This window comes from Ammospiza caudacuta, chromosome Z (assembly GCF_027887145.1).
Source record: "Ammospiza caudacuta isolate bAmmCau1 chromosome Z, bAmmCau1.pri, whole genome shotgun sequence".
Classification (NCBI taxonomy): domain Eukaryota; kingdom Metazoa; phylum Chordata; class Aves; order Passeriformes; family Passerellidae; genus Ammospiza; species Ammospiza caudacuta.
The window spans coordinates 83,709,416-83,726,076 of NC_080632.1; the positions used below are offsets into that span (position 1 = coordinate 83,709,416).

At 38.2% G+C, this 16,661-nt stretch overlaps 1 protein-coding gene across 1 annotated transcript in view; it reads right to left on the reverse strand.

Annotated features, from left to right (window-relative positions):
- Nucleotides 1–16,661, reverse strand: part of RIT2 (Ras like without CAAX 2) — a 178,843-nt gene that overhangs the window by 83,196 nt on the left and 78,986 nt on the right. Inside the window, exon 4 of the mRNA XM_058824037.1 lies at nt 6,278–6,469. Coding sequence (XP_058680020.1) covers nt 6,278–6,469 — 192 coding nt within the window. The remainder of the gene's footprint in view (nt 1–6,277; nt 6,470–16,661) is intronic.

Genomic DNA, 16,661 nt, shown 5'->3' on the forward strand with positions numbered 1-16,661 from the left:
CAGACTTTGAAGCTCAAACAAAGAATATGATGTGATATCATGTGAGAAGGAAATATGTAGGCAAGTGCATGTACCTGATGACGGCAGCTCCTTACAAATGCAATTGATTTTCATCAGACACTGATGGAAAATGGAACTACATTAATATTCATGGGAAATGAACAATCAAATGGAATAAAAATGGATGAAAGAATGAATTAAAAATGCAATAAAAAATTCAAACAAAGAGATCCCTAGAACCACTGAGGCTGGAAAAGCCCTCTAAGGCCACTGATCCAACCATTCCCCCAGCCCTGCCAAGGCCACTGCTTCCCCATGTCCCAAGTGCCACATCCACAGAGGTTTGAAATCCCTCAAGGGATATTCTCCTCAGGATTTTTCCTACAAAACTTCCCTTATGGTTTTGTAGTTGTTGTCTATGATTTTGTTTATTCAAAAATCAAAGAAAAAATGAGTGCATGGTTCAGAAGTACAGTCTGTAGTTAGCAGCAGCAATAACAGAATGAATCAGTAGGTTTGGATTCTGAACTGAAAATGTGTCAGAAAGAATTTTATAAGTTTTCATCTCACTGAAACACCACCACAAAAAGGCAAAGAAGATGGCTGTCTGAGCCTCCCTCTGCTGTCAGCAGCAAGACAGACTTCTTCCCAGGCAGATACATCTCATTTTATGGGACACTTCTATGATATGTGATAAATCCTGGTTTTCTGCATTAATTTTATAGAGAGTCTAGCCAAATAATTTAATCTCACAATTTACAATGTCTGTAATTAACACAAATGTATACTATTCATTATTAATAAGCAGCAAAAAATGCATTTTCCTTGACTTGCAGTTCAAGTTCAGAAGGAAAATTGAAACCATTCATTCTTGGTGTAGGACATTGGTCAGAATAATGGGAAACAAGAATCTTTCTTCAGTACAGACACTTCTACCTACCTTACATTTAATGTTTTCAAGAGAAAGTGGAACTGCTGGTGTTGAAGTACAGTTACAAATTTCAAAGGAGTTTTAATCCCAAAAGAAAGAGAATTCAGCCTGATGCTAAGGTAAGAAATTCGTAATACTACAGATTCATGATTCATAATATGAGTAAGGGAGCATCTAGTAAACAGTGCTTCATAGTCATGCACTGAATAATAAAAAAAAGAAAATATAATATCATATTCTTGAAGTATTTTCAGTGTCTCAACCAGGCACCAGAAGGTACAAACTGACAATTTTTTGATATATATACCAAAAAGTTAGTCACGCAGAAGAAACCAAACCAAAACAAGTTTTTAAGAAAATAAAGCTAAACAAAACCAAAGCAAACCAAAGCAAAACAAAACAAAACAAAAACTTTTGTCTGTCTCAGACTCAAATGATATTTCAAGGTTTGAGAAGTGTAAAAATAGAGCAACTGTCAAAATGAAATCCTAAAAGTTGACATTCACATTGTCTGATAATCAGTCGCCCTGTCTTGAGCAAAACACAGAGCAAAATCTCATTGAAGTGAGAATATTCAGCTGGTTCTGATCACAAAAACTCACTGTTATCCTGGTTTGAAAATTATTTTCTGGGTATAATGAAACTTCAGGGGAAAAAATTACAATGAAAGCTCTGTAATACATTTGCACTCCGAGTAATACATTGCTCTGTGTTAAATCATAGAGCCACAGAACCACAGAATGGTTTGGGTTGGAGAGGACCTTAAAGACCCCCATTTTCCCATTTCCCATTGGGCAGGGACACCTTCCAGTGCTCCAGGGTGCTCCAAGCCATGTCCAGCCTGGCCCTAAATACTCCCAAGGATGGGACAACCTGTGCCAGGACCTCACCACCCTCACAGGGAAGAATTTCCCCCTAACATCTGATCTAAACCTACTCTTTTTAACTTTGAACACACTCCCCTTGTTCCACCACTACACTTCTGGATGGAAAAGGCAGATCTCATGTTGATTTTTTATTTCCTACTAAAGGAGGGGGTTGTAGAGGGAAATGCTTTCAAGGCACTGTTGCTCTCAGATTTTTGCTTGAAACCAGTAAGACAACTTATGGGTGGAAAGGTAAACAACTGCAGAATTCTTTTCAGGAGAAAAACCATACTGGAAAAACTAACAGCTTTGATGACAGGCTTCCCAGAGAGGGCAGGAGCTGGCAGAAACATGAACTGCCCTCCTAACTTCAGAGGAAATGGACATCAGCATATTATCCATGGACTCAACTGAGCCCACAGCCAATTCCTCTGGGGTCAAAAAACCAAATATAGGAAAAACTGCTCCATGAAGGCTGTGATATTTCTTCATGGATAGAATTTCCACAGGGGTTTTAACATCTACATTAAAAGTTCAAAACAGCTTATAGAAATAATGTTTTTCAGCTCAGACTTACAGCACATTATTAAAAGGAGCTGGAGTAGTTAGTTCCCCTCTAAATTTCTCAATATAATTAATATTTTGGAGTGATTAGTAGGTTAACATTTTTGTATATTTTCTAAACAACATTTCAGTAATGCCACAAGTCCTACCTATTAATTTTTTATATTAAGCTGCAATTTAACATTAGTATGGCATGGGCTTGAATTGCTTCAACGTATTTTTTAAAGATGAATATGTTCTAATTAGATATTTATCTGTTACACATGTTTTAAACAGTGTGAATCAGGTGTTCATCTGGAGTAAAGAGACAAGGTGAAAGTATCATCATTACCTAAAGTGAAAGTATCAGCATTTTTGAACAGCTGGTCCTACATGTTTCTGAAAACCTGATGATAATTAAAGACATGCAAGCATACATTTACTGATCTAATGACTTTGTTGTTTGAAAACACCGAAATGAAAATGTTACCTAATAATTTAGTTCTGTATTTTTCTATCAAATAGCTATGGAATAGAATGCATGTAATAATTAAGCGTTTCTTCGAGCAATGGCTGAAAAATCAGGGAATGGACATGGATAAATGTTCCAGACCAGGCTGGACGAGACTTGGACCAACCTGGTCTGGTGAAAGGTGCTCTCAGCCATGGCAGGGGGGTTGGGATGACATGAGCTTTGAAATCCCTTCCAATACAAACCATTCCATGATTCTGTGAATGCCTAAGCAATTCATGCCTGTTCGGAGGGGGATGGAGGGCGCCTTGTCACCACATAAACATCAAGATTATGATTTACTCTCTTTCCTATCCAGTTTTTGTGCAATTTTTCCCAACTTGTTCAGAGAAAATTGAAAGTGTTTATTCTTTAAGCTGGTTAATATAACTAAAACTTGCTTTAAGAAGGAGCACAGAAAAAGCCATTTCTTAGAACGTTAGAAATCACAAGCACAGATAAAAACTATAATTTCACTGAAGCCATCATAAAGTGAAAATATAATTTAAAAATAATAAACTCATTGGGTTTTGGTTTTCAGCAGTGTTTCTCTTAAATCGCAATTTTAATTGCAGAATAATTTTTTTTTCTAGTAGTCCTATTGATAGATTTGAAGAAAGCAGCATACATCATTAAGGGAGCAGTGTGGGGATTCACATTTCAGAAAACAGCTCTGTCTGGCCAAGCCACTACAGCCCATCTAATTGTTGCAGAATTGTCATTAAATGCAAATGATGCCCACGAATGTTGAACTTAGTGTTATGTCCTCAAATAACATTAATAACATTACAGTTGTTTTAATGAAACTCATAGAAGAAAAATGTCATTAAACAAAGCAACAATATTATCCCTGGTGCCCTGGTCAAATTCCAACCTGGCTGATTGCATTCTGACACCTACTATTTTTCAGCTCTTTGAATTTGATGTGCTTGTGTACCTCCCTGTTTGTTCATTGATATGTTAATGCTCTACATCACCAGCTCATTGCTGCCTGTCACTCCAGGGTTAGCTGGCTGTCACTCTCCGCCATCCAAATGCTTTTAATGAAGCTGTAACCACAGTGCACGACCTTGAAGAGAACCCTTTCAATCTGCCTCCCCAGAGCTCCTCCAGTTCCTTAGATATTGCTTAACCTTACCAGGGAGCACAGATAAAACTTATTTCAGTGTTTGTTAAACATAGAGCACAGCCTCATGTCCCAGTTCTGAAATAATGAAACACTGGAAAGCATTAATATGTGCTTAAAGCCGGGCACAGAAGTGTCATCCCACGCAGTTTAGGTCAGGAAGGTTCTTAGAGCTTCAGTTTACATCAGGAAGGTTCTCAGAGCAGTATCTGCTCTTCACCCACACTTAACCAGGATTTGCTTTGACCTGTGGAGTGAAATCTAAAATGGATGAAATTAAAATGAAGATAAATTCTAGGAGCACGACTTATATACCTCAGCACCAACTAAATATGCAGACAACAGCCATAGAGTACAGAGAGTAAAAATTTAAAAACAATGTCCCAAAATATGGACTCCATAAAAAGTTGTTTTTCTCTACTGTTTGTTCATAATACTTGCTAATGGACACATAGTCATATTCAAAATCTTTATTTAAAGGAGGAGATCTACTTTACACTACCTTACTAGTCTTTGACTTAAGGGTCAAGGTCTGGATTGCAGTACTTGAGAAAACCCTTCTGACACTGCCAAATGTGTTGGCATTAATAGTGGGCTTGTGGAGGAAAACATTCTGAAGGCCTAAATTCTGTTTCATTGAAAACTTTTAAATATTTAGGGGCGCAATTTGAATTTTCCTTGTTCACATATTCAGGCAGGATCATCACTGGTGACTTCATAGAACAGTTTTGAGTGTGTTTATCACATCTCACAGGCTTAGTTTATAATATTATTCCCAAAAGCCCCCCATGCCCCTTTAGCTAAAATGCTGCAGGTGAAATCCAATCCAGACATTCATGAGCAGTAATTTTCCCGTTTGTGAGACCAGACAAGATCACAAAGGAGCATGTAAAGGTATTCAAACCAGGCATATATTTTTATATATGTTGACAGGGATTAAAATATAAAAGTTCAACAAAATTTGAGACCAGCAGGAGATCGTGCCAAAGACTGGTGAAAGAGTCTTTGTATCAATTAGGAAACAGAGTACTGCTGAAACCTCATCTAGGGGTAGCTGTAGGTAATCAATTATATCCTGCTTTGGGATCAAGTGAATGTCCAGTTCTCTCAGTAAAACAACTGAACCCACATCCTTCCCCAAACCCTCATCTCTCCCCTTCTGTTCTGGCATCAGTGTTTGTAGCCCCTGTGAAACTGCAGCTGGATTGTCACCACCAGGGTTTTGTCACAGCCTGATTTGGGGAGGAAGCCAATGATCTGGAAAACACATGTGACGTTTTAAATGTACATAATCAGATCTTTAAGACTAATTTCAAGCTCACTGCTGTCTTGGATTTTCTTCAGGTACAATAAGAAAACAACAAAATGGGGAGAAGAGTGACAGTATAAGTGGAAAAGAGTAGATAGGATTGGTGAGCGCAGATGCTCATGAACCAAAAGAACACCATTTTATTTGTTACATATGCCTGCACAGAAGTCAGATATTTTAAAGCAGTTCTAGTCATAGATATTTTCTGTTCAGTACACCAAGCCATTCTAATGTGATCTCTGTCTAGCTCACCAGCACAAACAATAAAGGAGAAGTAGAAAGAAAGAAGAAACAATAAAGAGGAAGCAAAAGGAAAAAAGTGAGCAAAGATTATTAAAGACATTGAGAGAGCCACAGTCATTGACCTTGTAGTTGAAAAAATTCTGTTGCTCTTTAGGTGGTGGTAGCTGAAATCTGGTAAAAGAATCAAAGTGAATTCAAGTCTTGCATGTCCCTTTTTTACCTGAGCACTCTGATAGCACAGTCACTGGATCTTCAGGCAAATGTAGTGTCTCATATTTTTCTTTTTTTTGCCTTTTTTTTTTTCAGTCTGAGGTTGAAAAGCATTTAATCAAATGTAGTATGTTTGGGGAAAAAGCAAACCTCTGTTTAATGGCTGGGAATGTCAAAGAAACCAAAGGTATTTTTCCACAAAGGTCCTGATTGAAGCTCTTTCTATGTTTTATATATATATTCAACATATTTGCATATATTTATATTCATTAGCATATATAAATCTTTTGACAACAGTAGTCAAAGTTTTTTCAAGTGAAACCAGAAATTTTAGACGTGATTTGCCAAGGCTGCTTCAAGTTCCCCGACATATGAATGAAAGGCACCACAAAGACTTTAATTCGTTACAAATTTGTTGTTCTTTGATTAAACCTCTTCTTGCACTGATAATTCTCAGTAGCCCTGCACAACATATGCTTCAGAAACCCCGGAGGCAGCCAAGCAAAGCCAAGCCAGAACCAGCAGAGAAGCCTCTTACCTGTCTGAACTCCTCCAGGTCTATTTTGTTTCCCACCAGCACCACGGGGATGTCGTAGGTGTGCCGGACACGATAAATGAGCTCCTTAAACTCAGCTGCCTCCTGAAAGGATTGGCGGTCTGTGATGGAATAGCAGATAATGAAGCCTTCTCCACCTCGCATGTACTGGTCCCTCATGGCTGTGAATTCTGCCTGCAGAGCAGGAAGAACATGCTCAGTAATTTGGCAAAGAAAATTATCCATCTGTAAATTACAAACTTGCAGAAAACTTCCCTACATGAATTCACATTGTTGTATTACCCTTGTAAACACTCCTAGCTGGAATTTGTGCATCCTTCCGGGTTCATCAACCTCAATAATAAGGATTTCTCTCAGGACTTTTTCTCTTCTTTTCCCATCAAAGGAGCTCTGTACTCTAAAAATATGAACTTATTATGCAAGTGCCTGCATACAGAAAATACTATTTCATGTATTATCAGAAACTTCTTCAGTGCTCCCAGTGCAAATAGGTGACTTGCCACAGAATGAATATTAACGGATGTAGAAGAAACTATATTACTACCTAGGAATTGGAAACAGGTACAAATTCCTTATTATGCACTCAATTCAAAAGCTCAGTAACATCAAAAAGACAACAGGGATCCGATCTGTAAAAAGTTCTACTTTTTTAAAGGGTCTCAGAAAAGACGGAGGTTTCACTTCAGTGTGCGGTAATGTCATTAAATGAGAATGAACAATTTTAAACAGTGCAAGAATTGGCCCCATTCCTCCTCCTGCATTTTTATCATTTTATGTTTATTGTCACAGCGGTGCTTCTTGTTACTGGTATGTTTTTTTTTCAGAAGCTTTTAATTACTGCCACATTGTACAAAATTCAAGATTTAGTTTTCAAAAACTCATCTTAGGCACTATGGCTTGAGAATATGTTTTAAAGCCAATATCTTTCTCAAGTTTGTTTGTTTTTCTTGATCACAGCCCAGAATAACCCAATACCATGGCAACAGTCGGTCAGGATCAGAATCCTCCTGACAGAATCAGTTCTCCAGAGATATTATGATGCAGGAAGGTCTGATAAAAAAGGAATGCACATATAAACATTGGACCATTTCTATGAGCAGCAGCATGCAGCATAAAATCCTGTATTTTTTACTCTATTGAGAATTTAGGATTTTTTAAGACAGTTTAGTTTACATATATATATCCTCAGCCTCTGCTGAAAATTGAAGGGAAATGGATTTCTTATGCTCTTTTAAAAGTCTCAACCTTAAATCTCTCTCAATACTTGCTCATGTTGGTTGACAATACTTGCTGTGAATAGACTTTCATGTTGACCATTATCATTTATTTATGATGTATCTTTTACCCAAGGGCTTTATATATCATCCAAAACATTTCACCTGCTGCAGGACTAAGTTCATCCAACTAAGCTTCAAAATGGCAGACTAATAGGCATTTAAGGGTAGGATTCTGTTTTGAGACTTACTCAGAATTTGAAAATCTCTGAATTATCACCCCATAGCACACCAGGAGAGTTTATTAACTACAAAGCTACAAGCCAGAGTAGGTCAGGTCATAACGTACCCTATCCTCTGGAAAGTGGATATGCAAGCACTGGGGCAGCTGAGCACTGAAGATATCAAACAGAAAGGATTCCACACTCTATAGTTTGGACAAGACATTGAACAGAGCTGTGTCTCTGTTCCCAGGTCTCTTCCAGACCTCTACATTAGATAGCTACTAGATTAATAAATGATGCAATAAAAAACTATGCATAACATTCAAAGCCTCCATGTTGAGAGAAGGGATAATAATAATTAAACACAGTCATTAAATCCATTATCTGCCCTCAGACCCCAGGCTTTCACACCAGAACAAAGATCTCACTGCAGCCCCCATCCCATGCGACCCTGATTTTCTCCTCTTTGTATCAGTGCCTTGGTGTGACAGTATTCACTGGGCTCCGAGGAAGAGACGAAGATGTGACTCCATGTTTCAGAAGGCTTGATTTATTATTTTATGATATATATTATATTAAAACTATACTAAAAAGAATAGAAGAAGAAGGAATGAATAACAAGGTTTGTGTCTCAGACAAAGTCTGAGCCAGCTGACTGTGATTAGCCATTAATTAGAAACAACCACATGAGACCAATCACAGATGCACCCGTTGCATTCCACAGCAGCAGATAATCATTGTTTACATTTTATTCCTGAGGCCTCTCAGATTCTCAGGAGAAAAAATCCCAAGGAAAGGATTTTTCATAAAATATCATAGCTACACCTTAGAACTCTTCTATGCCATTTTTAGGAAGGTAGTCTCCTTTATAGGAGGAACAGAACTAGTCCAGATTCCTTCAGGCTGAGCAACTTCAGAGAAGTTAAATTTGTGGATTAGGCTTCTGAATTTAGCTGGCTGTGCAGCTGTTGTCTACTGTCTAAGCTGTCCTTGTAAAAGCTGGTAAACAATTCAATGCCATTAATGCCAGGCTGCTTTTAATGCTGTAAAATAGTTATACCATTAGTTATCTGATTAGCTATTTTTTGCAACTAATATTTATTTTAGAGGGTTTGTACAACTGAGTGGACCTGATAGCTAAAACTACATGTTTTCACATGGGACCCAACGCCCAGCCCAGATGACCTGTCTCCTTGAGTTAGAAATTCCATAAATCAACTGCTGTACCACTGCATGACAGCCCTGCACAACCTTTTACAAAGAATGAGCTCTGTTTAAGTGAGGTGATCCACCTCTAGGAAGTGCTCAGAGCTTTGTACACTCATTTATAGCCATTTATGGCAAACCAAGAAGGAATTAGGTCACACATCCCTGTTTAAGTTACTCACAGTAAGTGATGTTCTGGAGCAGGAGTACTCCCAGTATCACTCCCCAGGGATGCTTAATGGCTTTCCCTGACTGGCAGGAGGCCCTGGGTTCCTAATTTCACACACTGAATCATTCCAAAGGGACAAAGTTCTCAGCTTTTAGGACTGACATTTTTGAGTTAGAATCATCTACCTACACATTCTGGTTCATGCCAGGGCATAGTTAAAACTTTCAGGATAGGAATGAATTTACCTATGCAAATTTTTATTATGACACATTATTACCACTGATAAATTAGACTAAACAGGCAAAATACTTTAGTGTCATTTTTGAAATTATCCATTTTCAGAGGCATTAAATATTCTGTGCAAACTGGATTGAGGACATAGAATTGGCTTTCTGTTGTTAACTCAGCTAGTAATTTCCATTGCAATTTTTCGATTTTGACATTCATTTCTCAGTTTTTTTCCCTTGGCACGATTGCTCAGTACAAAGTCAGGGACTCCAAGATCAAACATAAATAAGCCTGTTTTTTGATGTCAAAAGAAGTTTGTTTTTTTTTTTTACCTTTTCACTAGGAACATCAACATAATAATATATACTAAGAGAAAGAATAAATTTATTTACCAATAAATACACTAAAATCTTTGCAAATCTGTAGGCATATTATACAAAAAAGACAAAGGACTAAGAAGAAATTACATCTTTTTGTTAATTTTTAAGTTCAAGTCTTACTTCAGATTCCACTTTTTTCATGTTTATCTACAGCAAACAGAACTGAAACTCAAGTTGACCTGTGTATTGTGAATGTTCAGATGTAGAGACAAAACCCAAGGTTTTACAGATTTTTAAGTAGTTTTATTATTATATTTTATCCCTTATAAAATCGGCTGTGCATCTGTCACACTAAAATCTTCTTTAATTTTTTCCTGCTGTAAAAAGGACCTCTTAAAAATCAGTCGGGAATAGTACTGGATACAAATTTCTACTCAATAAAGGGAAAATACAAAACATTCCCAAGTCAGTAAATGCCAAGGGAAAAAGACAGAAGGAAATCACACCCCCTCAAAAGGAAATCAATTCTGAAAATTAACGTGAAGATTTTTCATGCTTACAGCACTTTGCAGCTTGACATCAATCTTGAATACTCTCCTGTGTATTATGACTAAGGCTTAACTGAAAAGTGTGGTAAAAACTCTTTTGAAACCAAATCATCATTCTTCTTAGGAGATGTGATACTTGAGAACAAGCATCAAGTTTGGACAGAAACAAAACAAATTTTTCTAAAAGTTGAAAGAAAGGAGCATAACTTTTTCCTTTTCTTTTTCCAGTATAATTGAATGCAGAAAAAAAAAATAAAATCCACTAATCCTCATAAGACTGTATATTTCTACCTGTTGTTGAAGAATGCTGACAGGAAAGTCTCTTGATGGTTAGGTTGCTCCTAGAGAGATGTCACATTTGCCTTTCTTCAGTGATCAGGCATCTGACATGATTTTTCATAGGTGTCAGAACAGCCTCACAATGATGTTGCGCAGCTTCCTCAACGTGCTTGGATATGTCTTATCCAAGCATGGATCCATGCCTGCACCCACCTTGCTTCCCTTCTCTCTTATTTATCTCCCTCTAATCTCTCTTCCTCTAACTTTCCTGGGAGGCATAAGAGCAGAGCTTGTTTTTGAAGATGGGGAAAGAGGAAGCCTTGAGTGTATTTGTACATTTTTCCTCATCATGAGGACACTCACTTGTTCCAGCAGCAGCCCCACATTTCTCCTGACCTCTGTGCAATTGCCAGTGTACCTGTTAAAACCTATTTCATGGCCTTTTAATCTTTCAAAAGTCTCAATTCTACCAACACTTTGTCTTTCATAATCCAATCCATTCACACTGAAGAAATACTTCCATACCTAAACTTGGGAGAGTGCTCCTATTTCTACATTTTGTTGTCCTGCATAGTCTTGCTTTTTCCAGCAGCTTTTAAGAAAAAACTTAACAAAAAGAATATGCCTAACCTCTTTTTTCTCTCCTTCATCTTGATTGATACTCTTTTATCTCACATTTCATAATGAGCAAGAGAAATTTTTTCACGGAAAGCAGTATTTTTTATTAATTTTAAAATTCATACTGTTATCATGGAAATATAAATAGAACTTACATGTTGGGGGTTTTTTTCATTAGAAATCAGAATCTTTTCCAAATAAGATCAGTATCTTAATGTATCTAGAAGAGGAAGCAAAGTGATTGAGCAGTAAAGTCACACTACACTTAGATACCCAGACCTTTAGGAAGGGTTGGTCTATGTATTATTACCAAACATTAGTCTGGGTGTCATGTTCAGCTCAGGACAGCCCTGCCTTGCTGAGTAAAAGAGTCTAGAATGATGTAAAATAAAGGTCAGCAAAGCCAGTTTATTTCTTTGCTGTTTCCTAAGTATTTACTCCTGAACAATGCTGGAGAATGAGTGCTGGGTTAGAAAAGCTTTTATGCAGCTCAGAACAGAAGTTGTTTAGAGGCAGCATCTCCCACATCACCACTTTACACCAGCAGAGCTCCAAAGTGAAGCCATTTCTCCCAGATCCCCATCTTGCCCATAGCTAAGAGACAGCCTTGCCAGCCCCAGAAAGGAGAAAAGAAGAAGAACAACAGCAACAAAAAAAATGGACAAGGCAATGAGCAGAGGGTAACCATTCCTGCCCCTCTTTTTCATTGTGTGGTGATGTGTTTGAGCAGTAAACACAGCTTGCAAGTGCAGTCCTTCCCCACACTCCTCAGAAGAGTGGTGCTTAGAAATTTAGAGATGCGGCACCTCCGAAGCAAAGGTGTCATGTTTTTCAAACTACACACACACTCCACACATTTTGATGTCTGTTCTGGCTTTTTTTATGATCTTGGCTTGTGTCTCTGGAAGAGGTCAGAGCCTCCCCAGGGAGGCCAGCCTCACAGTTTGAAGAATGTCACTTTCTATATCTTCTTGTCTTGTGTTCTGCTTGACTTTAGAACCAGGAATATGCTAACAGATGTTCTTAATCAAAACTGTCTCCCTGATTACCACAGGGGTCATTCTTATTATAAACTGGATTTTTTTCATATTTATAGTGAACACTTGAGGGGTGGGATATATTCTTGCAAACAGGCAGGATATTATTCATCTATGGCAAAAAAAAAAAAAAAGGAGAGAGGATAAGGGGAAAAATCTTCAAATACTGAGAGAAGAAAAATCTAAAACAATAAATAATATGTGAAACTTCATTGTTCACCCAGAATTTTCCTATTTTCAAAGTAAGTTGAAAATATCTGCGGTCTCCAGAAATATTTCTGCCATTATGGTATAATATTACTTTTTAACAGCATATCTTTTTTAAAGCCAAAATGCAAACCTTCCATATCTCTCTGTAACTAAGTTCTCCTACACACATAAGCACCACAGTTGACTTTGTCAGGATTACATATCCACCTGGCACTGCTTGTCATAAAGTGTGCTTTTCTTTTACCTCTTGAAATAGATTTACCTAATGAAAGTACACTGGTGAGAAGTGCTGTGATAATTATCTGGTTTTCATGAACTTTTTTAGTGTGTGTTTTTTTGTGAGCAGAGGAAGGGAAAAACAAATATTTCTTTAAAAACTTACCTGCAATAGCAAGCCACAAGAAACCTGCAGCAGTTACATTTCAAATAAGAAAATATCCAGGTAAGATGTTGGCTGGATATTGTATAATATAAACTCATAATACCAGTATTAATCTAGATGCAAAAGGCTTTATTAAGTGTGGTTTCTGCCTCCTGAAGAGGTAGTCAGGTATTCCAAATTTAGAATCATCTCTTTATTTAATTTTCAACTTCCTCTCTCTACAGTCATTACAGAGATATGACTGACTCCAGAGAGTAACTCAACTCATCCTCAGGGAAGTGTTTAAAATGCCGGGGGTGCTTTTCTTTTGTGCCTCTCTCACTGCATTGACAGAGACCAAATGGAGAGCCCTGCCTCTGATGTCCACAATTTCTGCCAGGCCCTGCCCAGTCATATCCTTCATGAATTTGAATGATAAGGCTACTCCTCCTCTCCATTTTAGACTTTTCATTTAGCTTCTGCAAGGCTGTTTCATTTCCAGTGGAGTGAAAAGATCAAGAGAATGTAGCATCTAATGCCTAAAGCCAATAGAGGATTTTTCCCTTCACAACGCTCAGCAGTGGGAAATGTTGCTCCTCAGCATGGGTTGGGTGACATTATGAGATAATAAAGGTACACTTTTTCCACCACAGAAGCCAAAGTTCCCAACCTGCTGCTTTTGCTTGCAGGAGCCCTGCCTGCACCAGCTACAGGTTCCCAGCAATGATGCAGCAGAAAAAAAGAAAGCACAGAATCATTATCAACAGCACTTCATGCTTTCTTCTTGCCTCCCTCTTATTTGCGAAGCCACCCTTCGCAAATGACAGCAACAACAACAACAACAGCAACAACAAGAACAACAACAAAGGGAGTTACATGGAAAAAGAGAGTGAAAAATTTGCGGCAGGTGGTACTCAGCAACCTGTGCCAGCCCAAACCATCTGCCACATCACTGGGAGGAAGGAAGGAAGGGAGCTGAGTAACAGCTCAGAGACAGACCAAAGAAAATGCAGGGGCTCTGGCTTAAATGCCGGAGAGCAGAGATGGATTCTTTTCCTCTTCAAGTCTCTACACTGCTCTGGTTGAGCATCAAACCCCTCTCTCACAACTCCTTTGGCCCATTCTAGTAATGATTCAGGAGCAGTTCAAAGTGGGATTAGTATAAATGAGAATTAGCCCATGAGCTTGCAGTGGATTATTATAATAATCAGTCCCTTGATCAATGATCAGTCAGTGTCTCATGCCTTGTAATTACAGGAAAGAATTCTTGCTTCTATTGTAAAACAGCAATATTCCTTTTCTTCTGTGAATTTGTACTGGGGATGAAATGCATATCACTGATGGTGGGAGAAGTATGAAGATAAAAAGATTCAGTCCAAACTCTTCAAGACTAATGACTTTCTGAGCCTTATCTGACTGCCTTCCAGAGCAACATTAAAAACTCCCCATTGTACAAAATCAGTAGCCTTTTCTTAACTCTGGGAATGTACGAGGATAAAGCTCAGACAGGCACTGAAATTAATCTGTACCTAAGAAGACAACTGGCAACTCCCTGTTTAAGATGATTTATTTACCTGGAAAGGAAAACAGAAGAAGAAGAGTATTCAAGACAGGTGGTCTTTCTGGAAGACACAGGTATGATATCCATTTCTGTGACAAACAGCAGCATTACTTTTAGCTGCTGATTCTTAGGGGTTTTCCAGGTTTACTCACCTGGGCAGAGTGATTGACAGCACCTCAAGACCTTGTCTATGGGCAAGAAGATTGTCCAAGCTTAGAGAGTCAACTGAATGGATGATCAGCAACTTAAGAAACACAATTAGGCATGCACTGATTAAGAAATTCAAGCATAGATTTGCATTCATGATTTTCACAAAATTTGGCTGAAAACTTTCTAAAATTATTTTCCCCTCCTGATTTCCCCTATACTTGTGTTCTTCAGCAGAAACCTGCTTGCTACAGAAATGGATCTTCAGTCCCAGAAAGGAGATGATGCTGCATTATACCTCAGTTCAGGATTCTTTCTAAAAACTAATGTATTCTCATGAAAGAGATGGATTCCTTCCCACTGGTTAATACATCGGTTATCTCTGAATACAGAAGAGACTTTATGCACAACTAATGTTCTGAATGTAAAGAGAAATTAATTAAAAATAAAGATAGCAGTTTCTTAATATGGATTACTCAATCAGGGTAATTCATGATGACATTGCTCTCATCTTTATCCAAATGAGTCTGAGCTCTGAACTGGTATGTTAAGCTTTCACCCTGTCTGAAAATAATGGATTTGTGACGTTATTTTTTTATTGACTTTAAATCATTGTTAGACACGATCTATTTTCTCCATCAGTGAAACCATGTTGTTTCCCGCAAGTGGGCTTATAGATTCAGGTTCCCCTTCTCTTTTCAGCTGTGATGCTGCTTCCCGTGCTATCTGGCACTGCTCTCAGTCACAGACTATGCAGGACTAAGCCTTGTGAAAAACAGGTGTCAGTATTCCTTTGCATCCTGAGCACTGATGGGTGACAATTTCACTGCCCCTTCCCTAACTACAGAGCACTTTATATGCACTCACTATTCTGTATTCACCTCTCCTGCACCATGATTTATGCAAAAAGATTGAGCCACACCAGCCTGATGGGAAAAAAATTACGTAAAGGGAAATAAATAAGGCAGAGAAAAAGACAGATTTGAGCAACTTCCAACAAAATAACTCAGGACTACAGTATATAACATCACTGAGTGACCATTCTTTCTTACTGAGGAAATAGTAAATAACCTGCACAGGCACTCAGACTCTCCATCCAGATACAGCTTCTTTTCACTAAGATTCCCAATGTTCCCACTCTAATTGCCCTCCTGCTTCCACATGATAATATATTTGCCAGTTTTCTGCAACTGTGCTTTTGTTAACTTTATTAATCCTGCTCTTCCCAAGATGGTTTGTCATGTGCAATAATGAAACGATGCCGTCCATCACCTACCTGGGAGATGATATCTACTTTTGATTCACCCCTAAATATGGATGAAATCACCGTATCAATTCTCCACAACACCAGTAAAAATTCCTCAGTGCTACACTCCCTAACTCAGAGAACTGCCTTTTTCTTTCATATTCATGCTAATGGTCTCTCTCTGAGGGATAAACACCTTAGCAATTTTCTTCTAAATGCAGGCACTGAAGCAATCTTCATTGTTAACTACCTCTAAAACCCCCATATGCATTTGGTTTATCATGCACCACATAATACTTTCTCCCCCATTCTCATTGATATGCAAAAAAGAGCCAGTTTTCACCTTTTATCACAAATGCATCATAACTGGTTAAAGGGAAAAAATTAATACCTTGGTAATTACATTTTAGTGAACAGCAGAGATTAAAAGAAAAAAAAAAGACAACAACCCACTAGTGAAGAGGCAATGCCTGCAGCTGCAAGCAAGGGCTTTGCAGGGATTCAGACATGCTCTTGTCAACTTCTTTGGTCATCACAGGCTTGCCACCATCCCCAGAGAGGCCTTGTGCAGCCTTGCAGGAGAAAACCAGGAGGCTTGTGGAGTCAGACACCTCATTGCTCTGATAAATGACTGCAAATTATATCCTGGCTTGCATATATGCTCTCCCACGATGACTTCCCTAACAAGTGTGCTGACCTTAAAAATTCCACCATACAGGTTTTTTCTCTTCCCTCCCCTGTGCCCTGCTCATCAGCAGAGATATAATTTAATCTGAGAACCTGGAAAGGGGGGGAAAGGAAAAAAGCAAGCAATCTGCAGAGTGGCTATTTTAGATTTTTGCAACATTTAATCAATAGTGTACTCATTTCTGCAACTGAAATTTAGCTCAGTGTTTATCTGAGGGGTGTGTTCCCTGGGGACTACATAAATCACCACCAAAGTGAATGCAAAATACCTGTGATACAATCCTGCATGGAGTTTGTATTGCTTACAAATT